The sequence below is a fragment of the Chlamydotis macqueenii genome, chromosome 8 (assembly GCF_036417535.1).
Source record: "Chlamydotis macqueenii isolate bChlMac1 chromosome 8, bChlMac1.mat, whole genome shotgun sequence".
NCBI classification, from domain to species: Eukaryota; Metazoa; Chordata; class Aves; order Otidiformes; family Otididae; genus Chlamydotis; species Chlamydotis macqueenii.
Window position 1 is genome coordinate 30776018 of NC_141563.1, and position 14270 is coordinate 30790287.

The window sequence follows — 14270 nt, forward strand, 5'->3', positions numbered from 1 at the left end:
ACCCTTAAAGATCACCTAGTCCATCCCTCCTGCCATAAGCAAGGACATCTTTCACTACATCGAGTTGCTCAGAGCCCCATCCAACCTGGCCTTGAACACTTCCAGTGATGGGGCTTCCACCACCTGACAACCTGCGTCAGTGTCTCACCACCCTCACTGTAAAAAAATTCTTCCTTCTAATCAATCTAAATCTATGCCCTTTCAATTTAAAACCATTGCTCCTTGTCCTGTCCCAACAGGCCTTGGTAAAATGTCTTTCTCCACCTTTCTTATAAGTCCCCTTTATCCACTGAAAGGCCGCAATAAGGTCTCCCTGCAACCTTCTCTTCTGCAGGCTGAACAACACCAGTTCTCTCAGCCTTTCTTCACAGCAGAGGTGCTCCAGCCCTCTGACCATTTTCGTGGCTCTCCTCAGGACTCCTCCAGCAGGTCCATGTATTTCTTGTAGGGAGGACCCCAAAGCTGGATATAGTATTCCAGGTGGGATCAGTTTTATAATCCATTCTTTGAAAAAGGCAATTCCAATGGGATATTATCATTTCAAGGCGGTACTCAAAGACCATCAGGACACTACTGTATAAACGTTGTATACCATTGTTTGGATAATAGAAGGGGATAGATTTTAGCATCAATAATAATTTCATAAAATATCCAGTAATCAGTTAATTTGCTTTGACCAGTTAAAGTACTCTAAGCAATTACTTGGCTGACATATTGTTCTGGTTTTGTTTAGTGAGGGGGGGCCTACGGTGGTAGCTTCTGTAGGAAACTGCTAGAAGTCGCTTCCCTTTGTTCAGTGGACTCAGCTGGGCCTAAGGCAGACCCGCTGCTGGCCAAGGCCGAGCCAATTGGTAGCAGAATGTCCCGTGATAACGCCTCTGTGGTAACGTATTTAAGAAGGGGAAAACAGAAAAAAAAAGGAGATGTGAAGCAGCTGAGTGGGGGCAGAGAGGGGGAAGCGCAAGCCTTGTGGGCCTTGCAGGCCTCACCCTCTGGCCTCTCGCCAGGCAGCCGACTGGGCCCAACTCGGCCTGGCCCAGCTGCAAGAAGTGGAGAGGAGATGAGAAGTAAATGAGATGTAAAAAAGATCCTGAGAGGCGTCTGCCAGCCTGTTGTGAAGTTTTTTCTTCTGAGAGGAATGGCTGCGGACGCTGAGGTCAGTGAAGAAGGACGGGGAGCAGTAATGTGGCTCCTGGCCAAGTTTCCCCTGCAGCCTGTGGTGATGACCGTGGTAGAGCAGGTTGGTCCACGGAGGAGCAGAGATCCACCTGCAGCCCGTGGAGGACCCCACGCCAGAGCAGGTGGATGCCTGAAGGAGGCTGTGGCACATGGAGGGCCCGCTGGGGCAGCTGTTCTGGAGGGACTGCACCCCGTGGAAGAGATGACCCACGCCGCAGCAGTTTCACGAAGGATTGTGGCCTGTGGGAGGGATCCCACAAAGGAGCAGGGGAGGAATGTGAGGAGTTCTTCCCCCGACGATGAAGCAGCGACATGAAACAACGCATGATGAACTGACTGCAACCCCCATTCCCTCTTCCCCCCTGTGCCGCTCAGGAGGGGAAGGTAGTAGAGATAATGTTAAGCCCGGGAAGAGGGAGGGGTGGGGGAAGGTTATCTTGTTCCCTGTCTCATTCTCCTGCTAGTTTTAGAAATAAATGAGTAGTTTTCCCCAAGTCAAGTCTGTTTTGCCCGTGACGGTAACTTTAAGGATTTCTCCCCGTCCTTATCTCAAACCTTGAGCCGTTTTTCCTTATATCATCTCCCCCTATTCTCTCGGAGGGTGGGGGGAGTGAGAGAGAGACTGCGTAGTCTGGTCCCGATCAGGGCTGAACTACAATACATATAACACAAGATTTAGTGAATTTACATATGTAGTGTACACAATATTTTTATCATTCTTAATAAGTCATCATCATAAGAAAGTAAACAAAGCATTAATTTTATTCATATTTGTATTTTGGAGGTGTCTGAAAATGGAAAGCAACATCATATCGTCATCATGCTACAACGTAAATAAACACAGTATTTCAAATAGCATCTGCCTCTATCATGTGTTGTAATTGTTTAAGTATATAAAGTATGAACATTACCTTTGAACTGAATAAATGTTTTAATTTGAAAATGTAATTAATTCTATCATTCAAAAACTGGAATTAAACTATCATGCAATGATTCACATTACTTCACAAATAATTTGATGGCTGCTACTGATCCTTTCCATTGCAGAGCAGCTTAACAGAACAAAGTAAATTTCTCAACTTGGCCAGCTGATTAATTTCATAAGCCATTTTCTGATACAAAAATTCATAATACCATAACTATTACAAAATAGCATACAAAGTATTTTTTTAAATATATAACTATTGTCTGAACCTTCAGAGACATACCTTAAAAATAAGCTACTTTTTCATATTCACTGCATCATTTACACCTTTTACATAATGTCATCAAAGACTTTAAATAACTCGATTTAATATTTATCCAGGAACTAACAGCCAGTATTTTACCCTGAGGGAGTTAACTCTTCATAAAAAGCTCATTTCACAAGACACTGTAGCAGTTTTGGCATTACCAGCACCTCTCACATAAACCATGCTGAAAACTATAGTTTACCCTGCCAAACAGCTTTTGTACATACAGTGTTTAACAGTGCTCTGTAGGTCTGTAAGCAGATAATAATAGATTTAACCTAAAAATCTGGAGACACACATACATGTAACACAAAAATTTAAATAGTGCTACATAAAAATGCTACACATTCATATATATATATTTACCTACATAGCCCACATGCATATAAACATATATGATTTTAAATCTTTTTTAAATTAATATGCTATCACTCTTGTAAAAATAATTTCTCTTTCAGTTTGCAGCAGTTTCCTAAAGTTTAGTTTTCCTACTATTGACATCAGAGGCAGAACTTCCATCAACCTCAACAGTACAGAATCAGGCCACAAGAAACACAAATAAATATATGTAAGGATAGCACGTACATGTTTGTAAAATCTTCTAGCTATGCAAGGATGGGCTTGGCACTTTACAAGGTTAACTTCTCCAGTAAACTTCCAAATTAAATTTTTAAATAACAAAATTTAAATACTACATCTTTGATTAGTGGTGTAGATTTCTATGTATAACAATAGAGTAAAATTCAGTTATGTATCCACATGTGGTAAGAGATGGACCTGATGAAACGTATAGTGTAGGTAATAACAAACTTCACAACTTTTTTACATTTGAACAGTCTGATTTTATGTCATACTCTGGAGTGAATCAGTGAATTAGTGAACTAAGTACTATTTAATGCAAGTCTTTAGAATTAAGACACATTATATAGATATGAGTAATATAGTTAAAAGCATTACTATACTGACAACTCTGTAACATAACATAATGCTGAAAATGCTTACCACTTTCAAAACAGGCATCAAACACAAGATGTCCTTTTTTAGGCTGTCCACAATAGCCAGCTGGGAGAACAGTGTACTTGCTTACATTCCCTGCTATGATATCATCACTTCCTATGGCACTACCTGTTGCAGTAAAAGCAAAAAGAAGCATAAGCATAAAAGAAAAAACTATTAAAAACAGTAGAAAGATATCCCCTCATGCTTTTCTACATAACATGGAATTTGCACCATTTAGCATACGCATCAGTAAATGAACTCTTTCTTTTCAAAGTTTATTTAAGAATTTGGATATAATAACAGCATCAGATGTTAAAGCCTCTCTAACCAACAAACCACACAGCCTGCTTTCTTGCACATGCATGTCCTATGGGTGTGTACGCTCTCATATGCAATAGTCTGATATTCAGCTGGATCCACTTCTTTTGACTGGAGCCCTCTGATAGGTATATTCTGCATGGATCCCCGAGAATTGAACTCCTCAGCAGCATCTTCCTTTACCATAATCCTCAGCAGGATCTTCCTCACTATAGGCATTAATGGGATCTTTTTCCTCTATCCCACTGCCTATTTTCATGCATCTTAAATGAACGTAGAACCCTTGAGACTGTTGAGTCCCACTCATATTTGAAATCTGAAAATTATTAGAAGGGAGAGACATACAGTTATGGAAGCATGTGATTATCTGAGCCTTGCTTGCTTAGAAAATAAAACTCAGGAAAAGAACTTAAATAAAGATTTTTTTTTTAAATGTGAGGTTTATTTCATAATAAAAGTATTTGAGGACATAAAATCTCTACACAATGGTATGATTTTTGTCAAAATATATCAGTAGCATATATATTGAAAGCTTTGTCCTTCCAGTCAAATTATACTGTCTAACAAGTCACAATATGCAAAAAAAAAAATGTTTCCAATAGGGATGGAAGAACACAGTGATTTTTTTTCATTTGAGAAATGTACAAGAAAGTAAGTAAATATTTGTATATTATACATTAATATTACAGTATAGTGAAAGAAATACACAATAATATAACTAGCTGTTCACTCTTCTAACATTGGCTCAGCATTTTCTTCACTATTTACTGTTTGACAACAAATATTTAACAATAGAAAAACTATCTTCTGTGTTACAGAAATCTAAAAGAAATGTGTATGTCTTCAAGTGCAGAAGGCATTTGATGGAATAATGGGATGATAATGTCTTACTTCGCTCTGATAAATAGGGCTACTAAGGCTTCCAGAAACAGACTTTTGGTCTGTACTGAATTTTTGACATTTAAATGGGTTATGGAGGAGGATGAATGTGACATAAAGCTCAATTTGTTTTATTTTTATATTGAAAACTATTTCACACAAATGTTACAAGCAATTCATATTGGCCCTGAATGATGAAAACAGCTTATTAATTAAAACTGACCTTTCCATACATAAATGTATTCCACCTCTTGAGGCAAAACACCTTAGCTGAGGTAACAAATTATATCAACATATTAGTGACACTACAGTTAAAGGTGGTGTCTGACAGGCTTTCTATTATATACCCATATTTTCAGAGGCATATAAATCCCAGATTAAAAAATACATATATCCAGGTCAACACTCAGCATATAAATCCCCAGTCTTCCCAGGGAAGAAATTACAAATTTACTCTCTTTGAGAAGTACTACAGCAGAAGAAAAGAATTTAGACCTTTTTGTACTTTATCATAATCCAAAAAGTTAGATATTAAATAATGCATGCTATTATTTTTTAGCAAAATTATTATTTGCAACCTCGAGGTTATTTGTTTTACACTGAATAATTAACCACAGATAGCAATCTGCGGCATTTAAACTGTTTTCTTTAAATGTAAAATTGCTACTTACTTAAGATATTTTTAGCTAGATGGTTTTCACCCTGTAGAGTTTGGCAGCACACTGATACAATTTGCTTAAAGGGTGGTAACACTAGAGGCAAACTTAGATCTGAAAGAGGCATCTCTGGATATGTGTGGCCATGATCATGTCACTTAATACAACTGACCCCTCCGCATCATGCGACCTGTAATTCAGAACAGCAGCCACAGGAAAACCATTTCCTCAGTTTCAGTTCAGTGCTGCTTTGATTAAGAGCCCCTACATACCTGTCACAGGTAGTCAAGTTCATCATTTGTATTCCAACACATGGAATCAAGGATACAAAGAAAATCCAGGGAAAACCGGCAGATCCCCACCAGGAACGCATGAGCTGACAGGGACCAAAGTGAAAGAATGGGAAGCAGGGAGTCAACTGAGTAGAGCAGTAAGAAGACTGAATTCCTCCTGGTAAATGTTCACTTGTAAGTCTGATCTAAAAGTAACAGCCTTCTTGTAACTCTTAAAAGAAACCTGGGAAACACCGCTTAGATAAAGAAACTAGAAAATATTACATTCATAATACTGCCACCATAGGACAGTGTAGGAAAAGCAGGCAGAAGACACAGCTACATCTCCTTTTCCACCCAGCTAACAAATTAGAAAGAAGCTGTCAGGTAACTGTGCCCTAGCAAAAAAGTTTCCATCCGCTCCTCCTCACCTAATGTAACCATTCAGGAATGAGAACAAAATCATCAAATAGCCTATAATTCATAGTCATCTAATAATATTAATCTTTCCTTGCATGTTCTTTATTACACAGTACTTTTAATATTCAGAATGCTGTTGTATTTTTAGTTATCTTTAGTTAATCTCTAAACATGCAAAACTGCAGTCTTTTAACGTCATGCTATTATATAGCACAGCAGTATTATGTCCCCTCTGGCACGTTCTCCTTGGGTGATAAAGAAAAGGCCAGACTCCCGGGCAAAACAGAGCCTGCATTGCTGTATTACTCGATTATAAGACATGGCTTCACGCTTGTCTGTTCAGCAGATGCAGCGAGCGTTGCTGAGAATACATTACCAACTTCAGATGGAGAGAACTGTTCCACTGTGCCCTAAGTCCTCCGGTCAATAAAGAGATACTGTCCTTACAACTGGGGAGCCCTAAGTAGATTTTCCTGGCTGAAGGCAAAGGTGTATGACAGAACCTTGTAGGGAAAGGAAATAGAACTTCAATCTGAAACAAACTGAAAGGCAAAGAAGAGACTTAACTGAAGTATATCCTGCATGTTACACTTAAGGAGATCAGATTCTCCTTTGAAAAAAGTTTAGATAAGACAAGCAAAGGCAAAAGTAACTTAGCAAAGACATTTTCTCAGACTGTAGGTCTTATTTTGTCAATTATTTTTCTTATAGGTTGTAAGAGACATAGCTATTTTATTCTAATACTTCATAGCTTAAACTCCTGGAGTCTCCAGCAAATCCCTAGGATTTACTTTTACCACAGTATTAAATTTTAATGGTAATTTTCTATCAGGTATAAAATCTGTAGGTGTCTCAAATCTCTGTAAGTATATAAGGTTTTAAAACAAAATCTGGACAGAGTCTTCTGGTATCTGCACTCGTCACTATTGTTACTGTGGATATATTTCACAACAATCTAGTGAAAATGCATAGAATCAAGATACAGGGAACTGGGATTCTTAGGAAGGAAGAGTTTGGAAACTTCCAGAGCTTCTTGCTATTCTTGAGTTCAAAGGGTAAAGCCAACATTTTTTTCATTTAAGGAAAGATGAAAGCAATATTTGCTAATATAAACATCATGCAAATTTAGGTACATTTTCTTTAAGAACTGCAGTTTCTAAAGGAAGGTACCTCTTCAGTAAGTAATAGTTACTTTTTGAAATGGGTAAACAACAAGCCCAGCTTCCAGCTGTGACAAACTTCAGAATCCACGGAGTTAGCAGCCGGCAGCTACCCTCATGCTACATTAGGTAGAAGAGCACAGCTGCATTAAAATAGACATAGAAAAATACAGGGTGAATTTGCCTGGAAAACCTACATCATTCTTATAATCACTACCTAATTAGGATAGCCAATTAGAAAGGTAAGGTAACATTAAAAGATATGGTAACTGTAAGTGAACTTTGTAGAAGTCTTTCTCTAAATATTACAAATGTCATCAAGATGCCCCTTATTCTGTTATGAGATCCTTATTTTAGAACAAAATTAGGATACATTTTGCTACTGAAAATTTCTACAGTGTAAAGATCTAATAGTCAGATTGCCACTATCCAGGGGCCAAGAAAAGTTTCCAGGTATCCTAGCAAAGAGTTTCATCAGCCTTGAGCAGTATTGTTACTGTAAACCCATACAAAGAAGTGAATCTGAACTCTCAGTGCAGTTTGCAATAAACAGAAATTCATTCAAATGACCAATGGCAACTCCTATTAGCTCCTAAATATAACAAGTCTCTAGATAAACATTGCTCCACTCACATTCTGGACAAGTGACACTTATGGAGGATAAGCCAATCTTCTCCACCAATCAGAAAACTACAAACAGTGTAATTTTAGCAAAATTCATTTATATCTGCATTTGTATAAATTTATAGTCTTAATAACTGTTTATGTTCTCCTGTTCTTTGATTTTTTTTTTAAATAAAAGCTTTTATATCATTGTCCCTAGGCTTCAGCAGCACTGATACTCAGGAAGACTTGTTATTCCTGCTATCAGCTCTGAATGCTCTATTGCCATTCTTAAAATCCTACAGACAGCAGCAGGCAGGAACTTGGAATTCCAGCTCCACTGGCTTAAAAAAAATGCTAAGAAAAGAAGAAAACACGACTGTCATTTTGATCTTCACAATCATGTATCCTGCAGCAAGGACTGGGCATGAGCCTGATAATCTAAACATACTGCAGAGAGTGTTGTCAATCTGAAATGTAGTTAATGTGGCTGGCATTGTCTTATGAGTTTTCAGGGAAAGAAAGAAAATCAACTTGTGTTGCCTTGTGTTCATTCTAAATGCAGTAGTATTTGTTTCAAATCTTTAACCTGAAAGCATAACTTCAATGTTTACTTCAAGAATATTTCTTTATTATCTCAATACAGGCTATCTCCAAGGATATACTTTCTTGTTAGAAGCAAATGGCAATGGAATATTTTGTATCACTTTAGTGAACCAAAATGTCTAAGAGGGTATGAACAGTTTTTCCTCACGAAAATAAAAAAGCAACTGGTGCTTTGAACTCAGTAAGCAAGAAAAAAATAATATCCATTACTCTTTTCACTGTACTTATAATCTCTAACCTATCAATTAAAACACTCATCACCAAAAAGGAAAAAAAAATTGGAAAAAAAAAAAAGTAGTGCGAAATACGCTAGCTGAAAATATGTTTGTTTAAAAACATTGTAAGAATCAGGGAATTTCATTTGATATATAGATTTATTCTTTAACAAGTATTTGGCATCTTGATAATATCAAAGACATCACATGATGCAACAGTTGCTATAGTAGCAATACTTCTTTAAACAAAATACTGATCAAACGAAAGCATAAAACATATACATTGTAAACAAAAATATGATGCATCACATACATCATCAACTAGCAGAGAAAAGAGTAAATAATAGCTACCAAGCTCAGCCAGTCCTCAGACTTGCATCTGCAAAAAATAATTGTATCAGCAAGTTCACCCTTCCTGGGAGATAAGAGATGCTCAGAGAATTGGGTCTGCATGTGAATAACAGGAGATGCTGAAACACCAGTTGAAGAGTGCATAGGAATTCAAGTCCTAGGCCAGCAAAAGATTGTTTGGGGATTTTTTGCTTCTTACCAAGCAAGAGGAAATTCTATGTCTAGAGATTCTGAGGCATAAAAAGAACTGAAGAGTTAAAGCAGATCCCTTGCGTGTACTACGGAACTTCAATGGATAAAACTTTCTTTTGTAGGGTCCCACAGCTTTTTGAAATCCATAAGCTACTGATTTCCCAAAGACAAGGAGAGCATGTGACCTGTAAAAAATACCAAGTCAAAACAGGTAGACAATTGCAGAGTTTTGAATCACAGTTGGTAGAAAATGTCAGGTAAGGGCAAAAGCTCCTGATACTACCCACAAAACTCGAAAAAGATGTTGGCGGTTGAAGTCACGCACTAGTATTCAATGGTACCATCCTAAAGTGCTGTAAATATTTCCCATGCCATCTAGTCCGGAAACAAACCGGCTTTTATACACCTAGTTTTGTACTACATGTTGGGAGAGGATGGAGAAAGCGGGAGGAAAAGGGAAAGGCTCATGGATATATGCTATGTATATACCCATATATACATATGTATGCTAGGTATATACCCACGTTTCAACAGCTGCCCCAGGTATGAAGCATTTGTTTAACAAAAGCAGGATATCTAGCTTAAACTTTCAGATGTATTAATGAGACACAGGTATATACTATGTATGTTTCAAAAAATTTCTTTGACAAGGTTTTTAAATGCAGAATGATTACCTGCAAAATTCTTACTAAAAGATATTTCTGAACAACCTTAAGAAATAGCACCAGCTAAAGGATATGGATTCAGTCAGTTAGAGCTGGTACAGAACAAACCTTAATTTCCATGTATAATACTTCAGGTTTCATACAGAAGGTATGAAACAGATGGGCTTAATCCATACTTACACTGATAAAGCAACAGAGATCTGACCTACAGACTACATTGACCATTTCCCTCCTAGGCAATAAAATTGTATTTTATTGCAAAAAAAAAAAAACTGTTTTCAGTCTAAGAACATTACTTCCCCCATGGCTTTTTTTTTCCTTTATCCACACTGTAAATTCTAGAATAAACAGTTTTTCCTGATTTAAGAGCACAAGACCTGATTAACCAACAGTCAGATTACAATATCCTAACCAGGAGCGAGCACCGTGCTAGTCAGGTGGTCTTTATCCTACAGGACCAGCATAATTAAAATTGGTTTAATGACAGCACAAGTGAAAGAAGACATGACAACATAAGTTTCTAAATTAAAAAGAACTCACACTGAGGCAAGTTAAATACAACTAAAACATGCTTCTTTGGGCTAAACTTCTATTTTTCCTTGGCTCTTGAATATACGTAATTTAAAGATATGGGTTTACGTTGGCTTTCTAGTTACTTTTTGTTCAGAGGCAGGTGTGTCTTCTGTCAGTAATTTAACTCAACAGTAGTTTTAGACAGTTAATTTCTTCACTTTGGAGCTCAGCTTTTCTTGACTACTACATATTTAAAATAATTTGCGGATTTTAGTACTACTTCTTGAATAATTTGTTCCCTGAGGTTGCTGAAATCAATTACACTATTAATTATTGCCATAATTATAATTACTCATTGAAAGAACTCTTTTAACTTCTTAGTTGAGAATAGCATCTTTCTCCCTACTTTCCAAAACAGCCAATTCCAAAAAGTAATATTTTAAGCCACTGAGAATTTCTTCCACCCAAGCATGGCCCACTCACATTGCTGAATTCACTAGTATTTACTAGTATTTACTCAATTTACTAGTATTTCATATCAAATAATTAGATCATTGCAGTGTTTTATTTCATTTAAAAGTATAGCAAAAGATTAAATATTATTTCAGAACTCCTGTTTTCTAACATTAAAATGTCAGCAAAGCAAAGTTGATCTATTAACTCTCTTGCATCAGCAACCTAACAGCAGGAATTTAACTACAGAGAACACTACTAATACACCATATTCAGCAGTTTTTTAACTAAGCAAATGTTAAGTTGATACAATATTTATAGGAATATGAAATGCATAGAAAGTATTTCAAATATTCAGAACACAAGCCAAACGTCTACCTACAAGAAGGCTTACATACAGAAAGCTCTCAGATCTAATTACTGATTATTTGTACTGCTTAGAAATAAAATAACCAGTAGATAAACTGGTATTCTGTGTACTTACAAAACATCTATTATTCTGCAGCACTACAGACGTCGGGTATAGGTGAGTACCACGGAGGCAAGTTTATCTCGCAATCCTATTCTACACAGACAGTTCCTCTGAAATAATGCTGCTGCCTTTGGATTTGTACAGATTATTTGAGGAATTTTTCATTAATCAAGTGCATCATATTATCTCATCTGCATTATATATGCATGAAAACATAACAGTCACTTGACAGGGGTTACCCAGCTCTAAAGTTTACTGTCATTGCACAGTAACTTTGCCGCTTATTGCCAATGAAAACACATCAGCAGACTTGTAATGAATCCAGCTGGGCTTTCTTTGGAATGGATTCCTGCTGCTCTGCTCCGGTGATTCATGGGAACTGATGTTCCACTTGCTTTTGCAGAGATTGAAATTCAACACATTTTTCAAGGTGGCTATGAAACAATATTTAAAAGTGAATTCTTGCCAGTTTTCACTCATGATCGTGAGATCCACTGCTAAGTAAATAGCTCTATGAATCAGCACATAAATAAAATAGTTATTTATTTAACAATAATAAGACAACTACTTTCTTCTGCCCTCTTTTCCACACTTGATTTTTGCCACAATGAATCTACAATACTGAGAGAACAGGGATAGATATGTATATTAGAAAACATATGTATCAGACTGTATACATTCTAGTCTCTAACCTTAATACATTACTTGTCCTAAAACAGAACCAATCATCAAAACACTTTACACATATATACATCAAACTCAATCCCAAACATTTGCAGCATCAGGGCTCTAGATTTAATACGGAAGTCCACATCTCTGAATTTGCATAGCCTGTGACAAAATGAAACTGAAGTAATTACTATTATTTTGATACAGTTTTCCAAACCATTCTGACATACGAACAGTAAAATTACTTGAAAAATCATGTTTAAAACTACAGCACTTCTTAAATGACAGGCTTGGCCTCTGTGGAATTTTCAAGAAAATGATGAGTTGTGGGGACAATGTGACAAGGAAGCTGGGATATGAGACACAGAGATGCGCACTCATAACCAACTCCCGATTACTTGTAAATTGATTTACCTCTATTGTAGATTAATTGCAGACACAGCTTGAGCCTGGAATAACTTATTATCTCAGGTACAATGCAATCTAAACATGGCAATTCTGCATCAAGGCGCTGCATGTCAACTACTTTTGGGGATTGCTTGAGAAATCTGAGCTGGTTTCTATAGAATCACATAGCTCTAGAAACGGGCAGCACAATCATTCCTCCAGAAACCTGCAGTATAGGTGCATATTTAGGGTTTAGTAATTTCTATTATCAGAGTATCCTAGCTCTCCATTGGGAAAAAAAAAAAAAAAAAAATGACTATACAGTCACTCACTCCACTGCTTTTGTCCCTAAACAGATATTGCTGGAGGAAAAAGGAACCGGAGGAAGGAAAATCTCGGGCTGTACACCAGTTGTCCATTTCTTTTGTGAAAGATGACATCTATTGTTATTAGATGTCTCATTTGGAAACAAGGTTTGTGCTGCAGATCTGTTTCCCGGTCCTGTTAGTGGTCCCAGGTGGAGATCAAGCCAGTTACATTTTAACACAGGAAGCTGACTTTAAAAATTATTTTAATGAGCATTGTATCTATAAAGCTCAACTTCAAAAAAAAAAAAAACCAGAAATGTGATGCAGGCCATATAAATGCATTCTGAGGTTGATCTAGTTTTTTGCATGAGACTTCTGCCTACTAAATACAGTGACAGCAACACTAAAGAAACTTGCAGAAACTTCTGTTTCACAAATTTCAGTATAAAACCTATTAAAATTCTTAATATGTCTCATTTTACTTTTTACAAATTCAGAAATCTCCTCTCACAAGCGCTAATAATTAATAGGGTGCTTTGAACTTCACTGAAAGAAAAAACCTTGGGAGGCTTGAGGTAGGTAACTTCCAAAAGCTTTGATTATTTGTCAAAGAAAAAACTGTTTGAAATACGGCTAGGAAATGGTAAACCATTAAGAAGTGGCAACTGGAATACCCAATACATTCCTGTTTCTTTCTTTTTCTGAAATTATATCTTCTGGCTATATAAAACCTTCATTAGTATTTCTCAGGTCTCCTTATATGGCAAATTATGTAATAGGAATATGATCAAAGCTGTAAGTACAAAAAACATATTTGCAGCTCTTCTTCAGTGAATTCTTCTAGTGGGGATTGTTTCTACTAGATAACTAAAAAAAGTTGGAAATTAGTTGAATATCAGCCTACTGGCAACAGGGTATAAAGATAATTATAATATTTTTCTGCAGCAAGTATAGTTCATTTCTGTGTCTCACTTCAATGAATATTTCAACTTAAGCAGTAAAAACTGAAGTAGTTAATGGTCTTACAGAGTGCTGCAAATTTACTAACAAATCTTTGTTTAATATCCCCTGGACTTTGAACAGCTTAAGCTAAAATGTACAGATGCTATCAGTAAGTTCCGGCAAATGTGTAAACACATGTTGAATTTGTTTACAAACAGATCCTGCAGTATTTTATAAACATCTGTAAGTAGCTCTTTATGGTGTGCGAACACCTGCAAGCCTGGGCCCAGCACCCTTACAGTTTTCCACTGACTTTCGAAATCTTCTCATGTTGACAGGAGATCTAGTGGGCAGCTCCCTTTCAGCATGAAGACTGCAATGTCTTTTCCCAAACACTGGAATTCAGATATGTTTACAGGCTACTAGTGTATATTAGGAAATAAGCTATATTGTTTATATACACTTGAAAATTCAGAAATCATTTAAGAAAGGACAATTCAACTGAAGAAATTAAATTTGCCTGGAAGACCAGAAGTACCACTGACATATGATGTTATTTTAAAAACCAAGATTAAATAATATTGCTAAAGTAACTAGTCAATGTCTCCTGTTTTAAATTTCCTCATAAGAAAGGTGGTGAATAAGAAGTTTCAGCTATTAAAAAGGCTTATATTTAAAGACAAATACATTAGGCTGCCTTATTTAGTTCAGCTTTTTATTTAAAAATTAAGGCCACCTAAAAGAAAGCAGTATGTTCCTGATACTAGAATGTGTTCATA

General features: G+C 36.6%; 1 protein-coding gene across 1 annotated transcript in view; it reads right to left on the reverse strand.

Moving 5' to 3' along the window:
- The window catches only part of AGBL4 (AGBL carboxypeptidase 4), a 914318-nt gene extending 910283 nt beyond the window's left edge, over window positions 1–4035 (reverse strand). The window contains exons 1-2 of the mRNA XM_086754116.1: window positions 3912–4035; window positions 3414–3536 (exon numbers count right to left, since the gene is read on the reverse strand). Of these exons, the coding sequence (XP_086610242.1) occupies window positions 3414–3536; window positions 3912–4035 (247 nt within the window). The remainder of the gene's footprint in view (window positions 1–3413; window positions 3537–3911) is intronic.
- Between the last annotated feature and the right edge of the window lie 10235 nt (window positions 4036–14270).